This window comes from Silurus aristotelis (genome assembly GCF_946808225.1).
Source record: "Silurus aristotelis genome assembly, chromosome: 13".
Taxonomy (NCBI): Eukaryota; Metazoa; Chordata; class Actinopteri; order Siluriformes; family Siluridae; genus Silurus; species Silurus aristotelis.
The window spans coordinates 25,687,079-25,704,388 of NC_139586.1; the positions used below are offsets into that span (position 1 = coordinate 25,687,079).

At 39.8% G+C, this 17,310-nt stretch overlaps 1 protein-coding gene across 19 annotated transcripts in view; it reads right to left on the minus strand.

The window, feature by feature from the left end:
- Positions 1 to 1,022: 1,022 nt before the first annotated feature.
- ptprsa (protein tyrosine phosphatase receptor type Sa) overlaps positions 1,023 to 17,310 on the minus strand; it is a 276,827-nt gene continuing 260,539 nt past the window's right edge. For all 19 annotated transcript variants that reach the window (XM_083558977.1, XM_083558975.1, XM_083558972.1 and 16 more), the window contains 6 exons: positions 15,936 to 16,114; positions 14,946 to 15,072; positions 12,268 to 12,393; positions 8,768 to 8,922; positions 5,694 to 5,829; positions 1,023 to 4,465 (listed from right to left, as the gene is read on the minus strand). In XM_083558977.1, the coding sequence (XP_083415103.1) occupies positions 4,397 to 4,465; positions 5,694 to 5,829; positions 8,768 to 8,922; positions 12,268 to 12,393; positions 14,946 to 15,072; positions 15,936 to 16,114 (792 nt within the window). In that variant the 3' untranslated portion in view covers positions 1,023 to 4,396. The remainder of the gene's footprint in view (positions 4,466 to 5,693; positions 5,830 to 8,767; positions 8,923 to 12,267; positions 12,394 to 14,945; positions 15,073 to 15,935; positions 16,115 to 17,310) is intronic.

Consider the following 17,310-nt stretch of genomic DNA (forward strand, 5'->3'; position numbering starts at 1 on the left):
CTTCCTTCTGGGATGAGCAACAATACTACTCAAATCCTAAAAGAGTGAGAGTGGCCATGTGGTGCCATGTTGAACATCCAGCGGTCAGTATGAGAGAATTGTCCTCAAAGCACCAAATTTCAATTGTTCTAAAAATGATAATAAACATGACGAATATGACATGTGGCGTTGCATGGTTAAACAACGTATAGCTGTTACCAGTTAGGGTGCACTCACTTTTGTTGCCAGTTATTTAGACGATAATGGCTGTATGTTAAGTTTTTTTAGAGGAGAGTAAATCTGTACTACTCTAAAATATATCCAATTTTCATTTTTTTTAGGATTGTCCCTTGAGAAGATAATACAAAATTTTATCCAGTTATCATAGTTATTGCCTAAAGTGACAGGTTGGTGAAAAACGTATAGCATTAAATGACCTAGTTTATTGCATATAAACAAAAGGAACATGCATGTGTCAAAAAAAAACAATAAAAGACTAGGTGTTCCCAAAGTTTTGACAGCCAGCGTATGTTTTATTTTGTCTATTGAATGACATCATAGGTGATTTTCCTCAGTTAAGTAAATTGCAGTGTAGCTACTTTATCACAACATTTAATTTTTTATCATTAAAACTAGTACAAAATGTCAGTTATAATAAAGTTCAAATAACAAGTTACATAGTTTCCCTCGGAGTGAGTTGGATGTACGGATTTTATTTTTTTTTTTAAATGCCAAAAGTAATAAAACTAACACAAAAACTAATGTACAACACAGGATTATTTTAATCTGTACTTCTGTCAATATCTTTCATACACCTTATATCCTTATATTCTATTTCTATTTTTCATGTTTACATGTTGACAGTCATTAAAATGCATTTCACTCCATGTCGTACTCTGTATAAATGTGTATGTTACAAATAAAATTAGAATTTGTATAATTGAATATCAGACTTGAATACGCTAATTAATGCTGCCAGTTTATTTGTACTCAACAGCAAAATGTCTGATGTCGAGGGCAAAAAAAGCAAAAAAAAACAGAGATTCAGACAACATTTCTTTAATACAAAGTCAACATATCTACATACACAGTGGTTTTTAAACCAATTATTGTATTCCGTTAGAAGTAACAGTTTGAAAGCAGTATCACTTGGCTTTCGTACAAAGACAAACATATTTTTTTTCAATCACTTCAGAATTTTGGCTTTTCTTCATTTTTTTTTGTCAATAAGATCACTTTTCCACGTGTAGTTTACTTTTCCTTAGCACTTTTCCCTAATCAATCTGACGTATCAGGTCAGATGTCTCAGAGATCAGGGATCCGAATACTCGATGAAAAAGTCCTAACGTTCGATACGCCTCCAAGATGTCTGCCAGGTTTATTCGGAGTCTCAGAGATCGGTGCGTCCGAACGCGTAGAACAGCGACTCGTGGAGAAACGAGCCGAACTCCGGTTTCCAAGGCAGCATTGGAATTCTGTCCAGATTCTAGAATTCTCTCTCCTTTCCAAACTTTAGCAAGAAAACGATTTCCGGGATTTTAAAAAATAATGTAGTATGCATGTATACAGACTGAAGGATCAGTAAATCAGCCTGAGGTGGATAAAAAAAAAAGAATGAAGAAAATGGGCAGTGCTGAGAGACAAGTCCTGCTAAACCCAACGCACCGGCTGTGACATGATTCAACACACCAGTGAATTGGTTCCAAGCAAATTTGTGCAGACACTCCATTATGTCTTGATGTTCAAGCGTACAAACCAAGCACACTAGCTCTTCCCAGGTTCATTATCTAAACAATTTATTTGATTCAAAAGGTTAAAAGAAAAGTGTTAAATGCAATGTAATAGCGGCTTCAAGCACTTACATATGAGGGAAAAAAATAGACTGAATTGTTGAAATCGCTGGGGTGGACACTCAGAGCTCATTTGGCAAAAAACAGTGAAAGTGAAGGGATCAGAGATGGAGAATGTTGTTCCTACAACACCAAGTTCCTCAGAGAAATCTGGATAGATTGTTTTTTTTTTTTTTTTTTTTTTTCCATTTTGAAATTCAGAATTGTTCAGACAGAAAACGTGTGGGTCAAATTATACAAATACATATCATCTAGATTTGTTTATTTACAAGTCATATTCAGGATCATTGTTTATACATAACAAGCCGATGATCAGTTTTGTGATTTTAAAGTAAAAAACAAAAAAAGTAAAATGAATAATAAAAAAGAAAAGTAAAAATGAATTGTTCACAAGAAAGATAAAACATTACGTACAGTTCATGTATGTTAAAACCTTTTGAAAAACAAAACAAAAAAAGTCGTTGTTAAAAAATTTTATTAAAAAAAAATAATAATTATCTACCTCATACTATACACTACTAATGATAATAAGAATGAAAAATCAAACCTATGAATTCATACCTTATGTGAGCGATAAAGAATGAGGCCAAGCGGCATTTCTCCAAATCAGGATGAAAAACAAAACAAAACGTACAAACGTATACATGTTCGTGAGTGAAATAAAAAATACAGGAAATATACTACCCATACTAAGATTTGGATACATCTTTGTATTTTGCATTTAAATATACCATGTATGTGAGTGTGTGTGTGTGTGCACGCAAACACACACGCACAACCACATTCCACGTTTCTATAGTGAAAAAATAGAATGTCTTTTAACATAATATGAACAAAACCAGCTCATTTTTCTCCTCCTATTTAAAAAAAAAAAAAAAAAAAAAAAAAACGAGACGGTATCTGTATCTGTTACAAAAACTAAATGGATTGACTCAATGAAATTGTGTTAATTTTGATAATAATAATAATAATAATACAACAATGTTCATTTTGTATAGTTACAACAACGATAAGGCTTTTTTGGAAATAAGAAAAAACTACACACGGCTCCTTTCACAGCGCAGTCAGTATCTTCCTGTTGGACACCAATCCGAAAGCTCTGCCGTTTAAACATTCTCCAGCACACACACACACACAAACACACACACACACACACACACACACACACACACACACACACACACACACACACACACACACACACACACACACACACACACACACCATTTTGACTTATGCAGAAAGCGAAGGAAGAGGAGTTTCCTGACTTCCTGTCACACACATTTATGTTCAAGTCGTAGTTAAAAGTTTCGGAGATGCGCACGTTAAGTCGTACCGCTGTTTTTCTCTTCGCCGATGTTGTTTAATGGTGTTCGCCAATAAATGTGTCCCGGGAGCCCAGGGAGCCCCCGAGAGCAGGGGTGCAGACTGGCATGAGGAACGTTCACGATCTTCGTTGGTCAAACAAGATACAGTAAGCTTTGTCAAAGGAAAAGCCTTCCCAGATTCGAAGCAATGTTGCATGTTGGCCGATTGGAGTAGCAATCCCATGATTCCATGCGTGTGGTGGGGGTAATGATGGTGGTCCACGTTTACCAGGCTCGTGGCAGTGGGAAAACACCAGTCGAAAGGTAACCTATATGACGATCCCAAAAATTCATCGGATCGTCATTTGGTCCTCACATTCCTGAATGAAGATACTGTCACACTCCGGTCCTCCATACGCTTTCAAGACAAAGCTACATTGGCGTGTTGTGAAGACATTGGCTAGCCTGTCCCAAAAAAAGAACCGGAACGACTTCTGGAGAACTATCGCTTTCTTAAAGATGAGCACAATTTTGCGTTGACGTGGTAAAATCAGTGAGATTGTGGAGTTTGTGGGGACCGCGGATAAAAATCCCCGCCTACTTCACCAACACAAAAGCCCTGAAACAACTTCTGCTGCCGTCACATCGCCATCATCCAACTAGTCGGGAAACACCTGGAATTTGCCCACCGAGGCATCTCAGCCCAATCAGCTCACCAATCAGTCTCAGTGAGATCATGTCCACATTCGATCATCCGCTGAAACACACGTGTAGGCGAGTTCTGAACTTTCGCCCCGTTTTTACTCGCTCGTTATTTTTGTAGTATCTTTACAGGATCGGTTTGGAGATATACGTCCACGTATAGATTAATAATATCCTCTGGATCAGAACACTTGAGGTAAAGTAAAGCGGTCCGACTTATAGATCATTCCCACCCTGCGGCCTGAGCCAATACTTTTGGTTCCATCTCATAATTAAGGACGTACTTGGTTTTAAAACGGATCCCTGCATCTGCCTCGGCTTGGTATCTTGTCCAATTTGGATTATTATTTTTTTTTTAAATGGTTCTGGAATCCGACACCAAATACACTCTGTAGTTTTGTTTTTCATGACAGGGTTTATTTAGTTATTTTTTGTAATTTTTTTCTTACGTTGGTTTTTTTTGTATAGTTGTCACTGTTTCAAATGTTTCAAGCAGGTTGTTCCTATGGCTCAGGAGGCTGTAGAGGGGGCGCTGGGCAGGGGGGAAGGAGATGGCTTTTACGTTGCATAGTGATCAAAGCTTCCTAGGTACTCGAGAGCTGCCTGGTAGCAAAACTGGTACTCGTCCTGCAGACACAGCAAAATCAAACAAAATTGTCTATGAATTTTTTATTACACAACAGTACTGGGTTAGAAGATTGTCCTACTTTTAAGGTGGTACAGTAATACAAAAAAGTATGGATTGTAAAAAAAACCCTGTCATATACTATATAAAAATATTATTATATTATAGATTTGCATCAGTATAAAAGTTAACAATGTCATGCGTCGTTTAAAAAAGTGTACATCGCACACACAAGTTGGCATTTGTATCGCGATGCATTGTTTTTAAACATATTTGCATCGGTTTATTTATATACGATTATCAGTAGATGCCCGATACTTTTATTATTTAGTAAGTGACAAATAGTTTGTGCTTATTCACTGACACTACGTGAATATGACGCATCACTACACTACGGAGACCGAGACGTGTCCTGAGAGTCACATAGAATACAGATTAACATGGCAGAGGTAGAGCTGTATCTTCCTGGAGACACAACAGGAATAGAACATCTGGTACCATATTGACTTGCACAGCATTATGTTTACGGGGGGGGGAATCGTATCCCATCGCATCGGTAGCTGCTTCGTATGTATCTTTAATGTATCGTATGGTACCAGATGTGAATCGCATTGCCCTCAGTTATAGAGATGCACATCCCTAGTATATAATATACATACAGTATATATACTAAACTTCATTACTGCTCCTTGGTGCTGCAATGCTACCATCAAGCATACACCGACTGTACCTTTAGTACTCTATATGGACAAAGGTTTGTGGACATCTGACCATGAGATTAGTATATGCTACCTGAACATCCAATTCCAACATTTAGTTCCCATTTGCTGTTGTAATAACAGCAAATCCACTATCCTGGATTGCACTAGATTTTAGATCTTCCACTCTAGCCCATGTGAACCATATCTTCATGGAGCTGGCTTTGAGCACAGGGGCATTGTGATGCTGGAACAGGCTTCTGTCTCCTAGTTCAAGTGAAGACAAAATGTAATGCTACTGCATCCAAAGACGTCCGATACGGCTGGAACAGTCAGCTGTCCCAGTGCCTTCATCCATATAGTGGATGTATCATTTATCTACACTCTAAACCAGAAACTAATTCTTTGAATGCTCACGGATGTTTGGTCTATAAAATTGATTCTAAACTAACAAAGACTAACATTGCAAGGAGAGAACAGTTTCTAGATTTTTTTGTCCTTTTGGACCTTTTTTTGTAACAGTGTCTCTCACCTCGGTCTGCACCATGGCCGGCCGCTGGGTCCTTAGCATTTTGACTGTCTGGAAGATGTCCACCACGCCCTCGTAGCGCATCCGCTCCAGCACGATACTGAGCGTGATGAAGACTCCGGTCCGCCCCACGCCAGCACTGCATCACACACAAGCAAAAAAAAATATTTCAACACATGTTAACATGTACAAATTGATCTGATATGTAAAAACAGGACGGCGACAAATCTGATGCTCATGAATGACAATAATCTACTACTTTTTACAATCATCTCTACACTGAAGATGAAGATGATGGAATACTCGTGAAAATCCAAAGAAACCTGTTTTTGTGTGTCATTCGTGTAGAACATCTGGATATACACTATATGCACAAAAGTTTGTGGACATCTACGTTCAAGATTCGCATGTGCTTTGTGAACATCCCTTTCTACATTCGCTCCAAAATTAGCTCTCATAATACTCTCCACTCTCCTGGGAAGATGTTCCACTAGATGTTCAGTGTGCTTGTGGAGATTTAGTAAAATCAGGTACTTGTGTAGGTGAATTGAGGAGCCCTAGGGTGTCGCTCCGATTCATCCCGAACGTGTTTATTAGGGTTGATGGTCAGAGCTCAATCGCAGGAAATCTTCTACTCTAACCCATGCTAAGCAAATCTTCATGGAGCTGGATTTGTGTACAGGAGCACTGTCATGCTGGAACAGGTTTGGGTCTGCTAGTTCAAGTGAACGGAAAATGTCATGCTACCACATCCAAAGACGTCATGTACAATTGCCTGGGGATTCCCAGCAGTGGGATATAAGGAGGAGGAGCTTGTTGAAAAAAAAAAAGATGTCAGTAATGACTTTTAGACATGCAGTGATCCAGGAACGCTGAGAGGATTATCGAAGAAATAATCACCATCAACTCTGAGTATCAATTCTTCAGGGAGGCACATCGAAGCATAACCCATAAAACCCACACACACACACACACACACACACACACACACACACACACACACACACACACACACACACACACACACAGACACACACACACACACACACACACACACACACACACACACACACACACACACACACACACACCACACACACACACACACACACACAATCTCACAAAGCATTTTCTTTCTTTCTTTCTTTCTTTCTTTCTTTCTTTTTCTTTCTTTCTTTCTTTCTTTCTTTCTTTCTTTCTTGCGGTCTGTCTGCCTTTCTCACTCTCTATCTCTCTGTCCTTCCTTTTTTTTTACTCTGTCTTTCTCTCACTGTTTCTTTTTCTTTCTCCTTTGCTGTCTTTCTCTCTCTTTGCCTCTTTGTCTCTCTCTTTCTCTCTCTCTCTTTCTGCCTCTCTTTCTCTCTTTTTGTCTCTTTGTCTTTCTCTCTGTTGTTCTCCCTCTCTGTCTTTCTATCTCTTTGTCCTTCTCTCTATGTCTTTCTCACTATCTGTTTCTTTTTCTTTCTTTCTTTCTTTCTTTCTTTCTTTCTTTCTTTCTTTCTTTCTTTCTTTCTTTCTTTCTTTCTTTCTTTCTTTCTTTCAGTTTTTTGTCTTTCTCTCTTTCTATCTCTTTGTCATTCTCCTTCTCTGTCTCTCTGTCTTTTTCACTCTGTTTCTTTCACTTTTGCTGTTTTTTTTTTCCCTTTCAGTTTTTTTTGTCTTCCTTTCAATCTGTCACTTCGTCTTTCTCCCTCTCTGTCTTTCTATCTCTTTGTCCTTCTCTCTATGTCTTTCTCTCTTGCTGTCTGTTTTTCTGTATTTCTTTCTCTCTCTTACTTTCTATCTTTCACTCATTCTCTTTCTACCTCACACTTCGGGTTGTGGAGCAATAACTATTATGACAACAGATTTATTTTCGCCCCTGTCGCTTACCGAGGCTGAAAACGGTGCACAAAAAAGGGTCTCACTTAGCGAACATTACCTTCGCTCGCTGCACATCCGCTGCCTCACGCCATGAATCATAACGACTACGGTTAAACATTGTTGGCCGTAACGACGCTGCGCGGAACTGACGTTTAATAAAACCTGCAGTGTTCGTCTGGCACCTGCGCAGCTGTTTGTCCCTGAAGCCACTCTCGTGCATCCCCAAAGCACGTTTAACACGTGGCGACTTCGAGACGTGACAGGCTCCTCGAACAGGAAGATACATGCTCCCGTTTCACTAAACTCGCTCAGCCAATTAATGAGCGGCGCCTCTGTTAGGTTTGATATTTTGGGTGGGAAGAAAAGACCGGGTGAAGCAGCTGTAGATTAATAGAGATGTGTGAGAGGTAGAAAAGTGAAATGAAAGAGATATGAGATGGATGGGGAAAATGAGACATGAGCCACCTGAGCCAGAGTAAACAAACGAGATGTGTGTGTCTGTCTGAGAGAGACAGCACTTAGAATACGGGTTGGGAGATCATCTTTTAGTGAGCAATCACACCCCTGCATACACACACTTTATAAAGTGTCTATCACACCTGCCAGTTCCATCATAGATCAGATCAGAGCAACCATGATTTATTCAACATCTTCATGCACAACAAATAGATCTTACAGATCCTTCAAGATCCTCCAAGATCTTTTAAATCAAACATCAGAAGTGTTTGGATGATTTAAATTCTATTTGTGTGAATCAGAGCAAATGTTAATTATTACAGTAGATGGGTGTGAAATGTAAAAAGCAGTCTCTGGCTTTGGTTCATAGCTTTAATTGTCTGATCATCGGAGGGTTCTTTCGTGTGCGAGAGCGACGTAGAGAGTAATTATTATTATAAAGTAGGCTGTTTAACGCTGTCGCGTGTGCAATGGTGCTGCTATAGGACTTTGAGAGTTCAATCTTATCCAGACTGAAAAGAGAGGATGCTGAAGGCTAATGGGCTGAAAGTGTGAGAATCATGTCTGATGATGCCATTAACAGATTTAAAGCATGCTGATGAGAAGTGTGTGTGGGAGTGTGTACTCAACACTCAAGCCTCCAGAACGAGGAATGATCATCAGTCCAAGCGTATATATTTATTCAGGGTGTGTGTGTTCGTGTGTGTGTGTGTGTGTGTGTGTGTGTGTGTGTGTGTGTGTGTATGTGTGTATCGTACCTGCAGTGGACAGAGATAGGACCGTCCTGGCCGAACTGCTCCTTGGTTTTATGCACTTGGCCAATGAAGTCGATGAAGCCTTCGCCAGATTTGGGGACTCCCTGCTCCGGCCAATCAGTGAACTGGAACTGCCTCACAGTCCGAGACTGTCCATCCTGAGAGAGAGAGAGAGAGAGAGAGAGAGAGAGAGAGAGAGAGAGAGAGAGAGAGAGAGCGAGAGAGAGAGAGAGAGAAAGAGAAAGAATAAGAAAAAGAAATAAATTCTGAAAAAAACTAAAAGATACAAAGTACAAAGCTTCAAGAAACAAAGTGAAATTATATTACAGAAGGTCATTCATTTCATTTATAATTCTTCTATAGGAGTGGTCAAGTATTTTCAATTGAACACGCCCATCTGTCCCACTCATACACGCCCATCTATTTCAAACACGCCCATCTATTTTAAGCACGCCCATTTTACCACACATTTGTTCCATTCAAGCATGCCCATCTCTCTCAGACACGCCCATGTGTACGATTATGACACGCCCAGCTGTTCCACATTTATTCCACTCAAAGATTCCCATCTGACTCAAACACAGCCATTTGTTCCACTTTGACATGCCCACCTGTCCCACATTTATTCCACTCAAGCACGCCCATCTGACTCAAACATGCCATTCTGATTTAGACACACCCATTTGTTCCACTCAGGTTCTCCCACCTGTTCCACTCAGACGCGCCCAACTTTACCACTAAGCCACAGTCACCTGTTAACTCTCTAAGATGTCGAACTTTACCACACCTATCTACATAACTGACACCCCCACCTTTACTACACACAGCTGCATTACTTAGACATGCCCATCTGTACAACTCAGACCTGCCCACTTTTAACCACACCCATCAATCCCATTTAGTATTGTATTGAAAAAGAGAGAGAAGAAAGTGAAGTGTCTTTGAACTCTTTCCCATAGCTAGGTTTGGAAGATTTCTGCCAGAAGAAGGTAAATGGAGTGTGTGTGAGTGTCTCTTACAGAGTGTCCCATACAGAGCGCCTGAGTTCAGCCTACACTCACATCCAACGCTCACACTGAGTGACCAAATCACAACACAGTCAAACCACTATCTCACCCATTTATCTCTTCTCCTTTATCTCACCCATTTATCTCTTCTCCTTCATCTCACCCATTCATCTCTTCTCCTTTATCTCACCCATTTATCTCTTCTCCTTCATCTCACCCATTTATCTCTTCTCCTTTATCTCACCCATTTATCTCTTCTCCTTCATCTCACCCATTCATCTCTTCTCCTTTATCTCACCCATTTATCTCTTCTCCTTCATCTCACCCATTCATCTCTTCTCCTTCATCTCACCCATTCATCTCTTCTCCTTTATTTCACCCATTCATCTCTTCTCCTTTATCTCACCAATTCATCTCTTCTCCTTCATTTCACCCATTCATCTCTTCTCCTTCATCTCACCCATTCATCTCTTCTCCTTCATCTCACCCATTCATCTCTTCTCCTTCATCTCACCCATTCATCTCTTCTCCTTCATTTCACCCATTCATCTCTTCTCCTTCATCTCACCCATTTATCTCTTCTCCTTTATCTCACCCATTCATCTCTTCTCCTTCATCTCACCCATTCATCTCTTCTCCTTCATTTCACCCATTCATCTCTTCTCCTTTATCTCACCCATTCATCTCTTCTCCTTCATTTCACCCATTCATCTCTTCTCCTTCATTTCACCCATTCATCTCTTCTCCTTCATTTCACCCATTCATCTCTTCTCCTTCATCTCACCCATTCATCTCTTCTCCTTCATCTCACCCATTCATCTCTTCTCCTTCATCTCACCCATTTATCTCTTCTCCTTCATTTCACCCATTCATCTCTTCTCCTTCATCTCACCCATTCATCTCTTCTCCTTCATTTCACCCATTCATCTCTTCTCCTTTATCTCACCCATTCATATCTTCTCCTTCATCTCACCCATTCATCTCTTCTCCTTTATCTCACCCATTCATCTCTTCTCCTTCATCTCACCCATTCATCTCTTCTCCTTCATCTCACCCATTCATCTCTTCTCCTTCATTTCACCCATTCATCTCTTCTCCTTTATCTCACCCATTTATCTCTTCTCCTTTATCTCACCCATTCATCACTTCCCCTTCATCTCACCCATTCATCTCTTCTCCTTTATCTCACCCATTCATCACTTCCCCTTCATTCCACCAATTCATTACTTCTCTTTCATTTCACCCATTCATCACTTATCCTTCATTTCACCCATTCATCACTTATCCTTCATCTTACCCATTCATCACTTCCCCTTCATTCCACCAATTCATTACTTCTCTTTCATTTCACCCATTCATCACTTATCCTTCATCTTACCTATTTATCACTTCTCCTTTATTCTCTTTTCTCCTTCATCTCACTTACTGATCTCTTCACCTACAATCTTTTTTAATTAATCTCACCCACTCACCTTTTCTCCTTTACTCTCTCACTCTCCTTTATCTTATCCTCTCATTTCTTCTCCTTCATTCTCTCACGCTCTATTTTCATCTCGACCAATAATCGCTTTACTCATTCTCTTACTTTCTCTTTTCTTCATCTCGTTTACTGATCCCTTCTTCCTCATTCTCTCTCTCTTTCCTTCGTCTCACACTCTCCTGTACTTTCCTTCATTCTCTCTTCTCTCAGGTGTGTAGCTGCAGTGACCCTCCCATCATCTCCTCTCTCTCTCTCTCTCTCTCTCTCTCTCTCTCTCTCTCTCTCTCTCTCTCTCTCTCTCTCTTCTCTTTCTCTCTCTCTCTTCCCCAACCGCCCCCACCATTTTAATGAGTGAATGTAATGAACTGAATTTTGGACGGAGTGAGTCGAATCGTGTGATTAAATACGTGACTAGGTCTCAGCTGTGTAGCTGCAGTGACCCTCTCATCTTCTCTCTCTCTTTCCTCTAGCCTGAACCTTCTCCTATCTTAAACACGATGGTGTTACGCTTCCACAGGTTCTGTCTCATAATCCAATCCCAATTACACCATTGACACCATACATGACTCTCACATTCTGCTTTCTCTGTGTGGAAGTGTGTGACTCTCCACAGAATCTCCAATGCTTTCCGACAGAAGCAATACTGCAGTGTGTGTAAAAGGCCTCAGGATGAACGTTCCAGAAAATTAATTTACCAACATGCTTTAGAATTAGTACAAGTTTGTTTTTGCATTTATTTTTTTAAAGAGGAATCAGTCACGCTGAAGGTTTTCAATCCAAACCCGTTAAATGAAACGTATAATCAGTTTATTTTATAGAACTGAAGGTGCACTGAAAAAGCCGCTGTTTGAATGTTGAGGTTACGTTCGTGTTCCACATTAATATGCTGCCCAAAAGTAATTAATAAAAGATGCAGAATGACGGAGCTACTTTAATATGCATAAGGGCTTAGGAAGATATTAGCATCTGGTGTGTGTGCTAGAAAGTCTGAACAGTGTGTACGTTGTGAGGCTTACCCTTGCGTCTGTAACTTTAAACTCTCGGAGGATGTACTGGGGCATGTTGTACTCGGCCATGGGGTCCACCACGAAGTACTGATACCGAGCGGAGCGCTCTGCTGGCCAGTACTGATGGCACTTTTCCTATACACACACACAAACACAAATTAATTCCAGTCTCATGTCCCCTAAACTCACCCAGGCTGCTTTACAGCTGTTTATTTTGCTCTCAGAACTAACAGACCTGACTGGATAGGAGGTTAGTTCATTAATGTGGTTGTTTTATGGTTTATATTTACTATGGTAAGATTTTTTTTACATGGTAAGGCATTAAAATATAACTAGGTTTTTAGTTTTTCCTCAATGACACGGAAAGTGAGTTCTTATTACCTGTGGATGAAGTACACAAGCCATGTTGAGTTAAAGTAGAGATACAGTAGGTAAAATATGACTCCAGTAAAAGTGCTCTTTTAAACTTTTACTTGAGTAAATGTACAAAAGGATATGCCTTTAAATGTACTTCAGAATCCAAAGTACTATGATTTATTATGTCAATAATTTTCCTATTATCATTTTTGTTACAAGTCTCTTTCTTAATCAATTTAGTTTATGTGAAAAGTTATGAATTATGAATGATTCGCATTTCCTGTTGACAGTCCGAGTGAGCGGCAGTTCAAACGTCAGAGGAACATCATCCATATTTATGATGTGGTGCGGCCCGATTCAGTGGGAGCGCATCTGATTTAATATAAAGAGTTTCATTGGTTCACCTTAAACCCGTTCTGCAATTTCATTGGTCTAAAGTTATGGGGTTCAGGTTTTTGGCTTGAAGCTTGTGAAACCGGAAAAAACCCAGAAAAAATCCATAAATTAGCCGCTTCGTTGTTTAAGCCGCGAGGTTTAAAGAGTGGGAAAAAAGTAGCGGCTTATAGTCCGGAAAATACGGTACTTGAAAAAAAAATCACGCAATTAAGGCCACGGGTGTTGTGGCAAGTTACAGTCAGGAGTTTCTTCCATCATTTATTCCTCATAAAATGTTCTGCTTGCTGTTGAATTGACGCTGAACTGTATGTTGGTGATGAGCAGATGCCACCAAGCGCCAATCAAAACAAGTTTAAAACAGAGCGTGCGCTCGTCCCTGATTGGTGACTTGCTGTGTGTTTGACCACTTTAGTTTTTATTCACTCAAATAAAAAGGAACAAATGATTTCACAAAAAGAAGTCGAGTGAAAAGATATTTGACTTTTAAATGTAGTGAATTTAAAGTGAAAGTCTCCCCAAATAGAAATACTTCAGTAAAGTACAGATAGACCTAAAAGCTACTTCAGTACAGTAACAAATTACATTTATTTTGTTACTGTCCTCTACTGCTTAATTCCAGTGGTGTATAGTCTTTAAATCAATGTACATTCTTACTGTACTTAAGCCATTTTTTTGGCTACTTGCTAGTTTTAATATAAGATTAGCGTATCAAAGATATAAGCAACTTTTACTCTCTACTAAACTACATTTATACTACTTTTTTTTTTTTTTTGCCTGATTCGTTTGATCTTGATTTTATTCTGGCATGTTGAAGAGACTGTTGCTTTGTTGGTTAATGCAGGTGTGCAATTTGATTTGCATTTTAGGTAATAAAACCTTCTTTGGCTTTTTACTAGCATGTGTGTTGGTGTTGAGGACTAGTGCATCCTACGTTTAATATGAGTCAAATAATCAAGTACTGCTCAAATCAGATTTGTTTACTCTTTTTATATTGGAATTGGTGACTTTGAGATTTCAGTTTTTCAGTAAGGTACTCTTTACACCTCTGATTATTAATGTCTTTATAGAAGAGAAAGAAAAATGGTGGCAAGCGAGGGAATTTCTGTTTAATTCTACTAAGTAGATCCTTGTAGACGATCCACAACATTAGACATGTTACAAATGTTGTATCATCCATTAATTCTTTAACTAAAAATAAAAACTGGTACATAAGAAAAATCAGTAAGTAAGTTGTTGCTTATTTTCCTATAATTGTACCCCTTTAATTATGCAGATACCCACAGAAATGATTTGCTATATAGACAAAAGTTTGTGGACACCTGAACATAAGAATGGTACGTTCCTTTTTTTCTAACATTTCAGTCCACTTTTAATCCCCATTTAGTGTTAAAAAACCGCCAGTCTCCTGTGAAGCTTTGTGTGGATTCATTCAGCCAAAAGGGTGTTAGTAAAGTCAGGTAATGGTATATATGGGGGCCTGGGGTGCAGTCAGCGTTAACATTCCTCCCAAAGGGGTTCAGTATAGTTGAGTTCAGAGCTCTATAACATCTTAAGAGATCTTTAACCACATTAACCATGCCTACAGGGGCATTGTTGTGCTGGAACAGGTTTGGGTCTCCTGATTAAAGTGAAGGGAAAATTTCATCCTACCGCATCCAAAGACAATTGTGTGCCTCCAACTTTGAAGTAACAGCTTGAGGAGGAACCACATATGCCTGGAAAAGTCAGGTGTCCCAACACTTTTGTCCATATAGTGTATAAAGTTGAAGTGTTTTAGAAAAAAACTTCTTCAAAAACTGTAACTTATGATGGTTGCCATAGTAACCTTTTATATGTATTTTTTTGTCATGTATTATGAAAAATATTACATCAGAAATAAACCGCAGAGATCAGGACTGATATTCACACACACACACAACACAACACACACTTACTCTGCCCATCTCCCTCAGCTTGGTGAGCATCACCACAATGGTAGAATTGTTCTCCCACAGCATGCGCCAGAAGTCCTCTGTGGTCTCGGCTAATGGGCCCTGGGTGGCTATGTAGGCCTTCTGCTGCCTACACACACACAAACACACACACACACACGGATTAAATGCATTCATGTTCCGTAGCTCATCTTGTACATAAAGTTTCTCCGGTAGGCCGAACTCATGCCTGCTTCTGAATTCGCTTCTGAATTCGCTGCAGATCCAAACGCAGAGCCAAACGCAAAGTGCACAGGAGTGTGAATACGACTACCGAGAATAACTAAAGTGAGATATGGAAATCTCATGGCTGCCTGGAAGCTGCAATAACCATTATAAAGCTAGCGAATGCAAGACACAGCAAGCATTAACACAAACTCGACACTATAACCAGACACCTTTCGTAAAAAACATGACGAGCGCATGTTTACCGCTCATCCAATTTGTTCTTTTTTTTTTCCTTTCCTGTTTTTTTTTAATGACCTTTTATAAAGCTTTGTACAGTAATTGCATCCTGCAGCTCACACCAGAATGAGACATGGGTGCGAGGGCAAAAAAAAGGCATACATCTAGAATCTGTTCTGGCACCAAGGTGATGGAATGAACTTCCCCTAGATGTCTGAACAGCTGAGTCACTGTCTATCTTCAAATCACGGGCAAAAAAAGCTTTTCCTGAAACACTTACAATAGCACTTTTCCTTGTTTGGTTTGTCTTTGTTTATTAAAAAAATACAAAGAAGTGTGCTATAATTCCTCGCAACAGAGTTTTAGCCTGATGGTATTCTAAGTATGTAACCTAATGTACCAATGTTGATATATTCAACGATAGAGACTTTGTAGGTCGCTCTGGATTAGGGCTTCTACTTGAGGGTGTAAATGTAAAATGTATTGGGTGCCAAAATGACCAGAACACATGCTAGAGTCTGAAAGAAAGACGCAAGCTCCTCTGCGTACCTGTATCCGTCAATGAAGCTGGAATTGATGTAGTCAGAGCCCTCGAGCCCTCTGATTGGCTGAAGGCACACTCGGGTGGTCTCGTACGGCATGATGTTCACCAGACGGTTCTTGAACTTGTTACAGGGCAAGTTGGCACTTATAAACCTCGACGTGTGGGCCTTGGAGTTGGCCAGTCTCTGCAAAGATGAAGACAAGAGCATGAGACATGTGAAAGACGAATTGCTGTGTTACACTTAATACACAGCAACAGTCTGCTACACTGGATTAGGTTTATAGTTGGATATGAACAGTTTTGCACTCGAGTGTCTGTCAGTAAACACAGTTGACAACCTTAACTAACCCAGATGAGGGGTTCCTTTTGAGTCTGGTTCCTCTCCAGGTTTCTTCCTCATGAATCTCAGGGAGTTAACATACAATTTTCCCTGCAATGTGACTTAATGCCTTTTTTTTTAAGATATAATTTTGCTTGTCTTTGGCGGCCATATTGAGAAACAACATGTGAGTTTAGAGTGGTCTGGTTTGGATCACACGTGAGTCACGGCTGTGTTCCAGCTGCTTGGCTCTATTGATAGAGGTGTGTTGGCCCAGTTCCTCAAAGCACCTGTTCCATCCATCAAACACAATCATCTCTGAAATAGCGATAGAGTTGGCGGAAATGGGTCGCTGTCACATCTAATATACACGCATGCACGATTTTACACAGACGGGCGTATGGAACATTTATAAATGAGAAGCGCTCAAATAAACAAACATGAAAATCAAGTGTCCAAATATTTTGAACTTAGACAGAAGAAAAAGTGGCAATATAGTGAAATAAAATCGTCTCATGTTCGTCTTTGGATCTAAAACCCAAATGTCTACAGTGTATAGCAAAAAAACAACAATAAAATATACAAATTGCCCTTGAGGTTTGAATACATTCGAATGACTGTATGTAGTCATATCATCCAAATTGAGGTTAGGATGCATTAGCATTAGAGCAGCCATGATGGCTACAATCCATCCCTGTTTTTAGGTCGTCTGTCTGGGAGAATCTTCTTATGACTGACACCCTTTCTCTCCTCTTCTCATTCATTTTCTCTCTATCCATCTTTCTTTTTTTTCCCTCTCTTCACACAGTTACTTCTAAACATACTGTACAGTTGGTTAGCTCTGCTGGATAGATGTGTGTGTGTGTGTGTGTGTGTGTGTGTGTGTGTGTGCTTGTGTGTGTCTCACTGGCTGGGTGCCTACTCTTCAAAGGAAGCACCTGGAAAAGCATGAAAAAGCAGAGAGCCATGCATCTGGCTGATAGAATTTAAACACACACACACACACACACACACACACACACACACACACACACACACACACACACACACACACACCACAC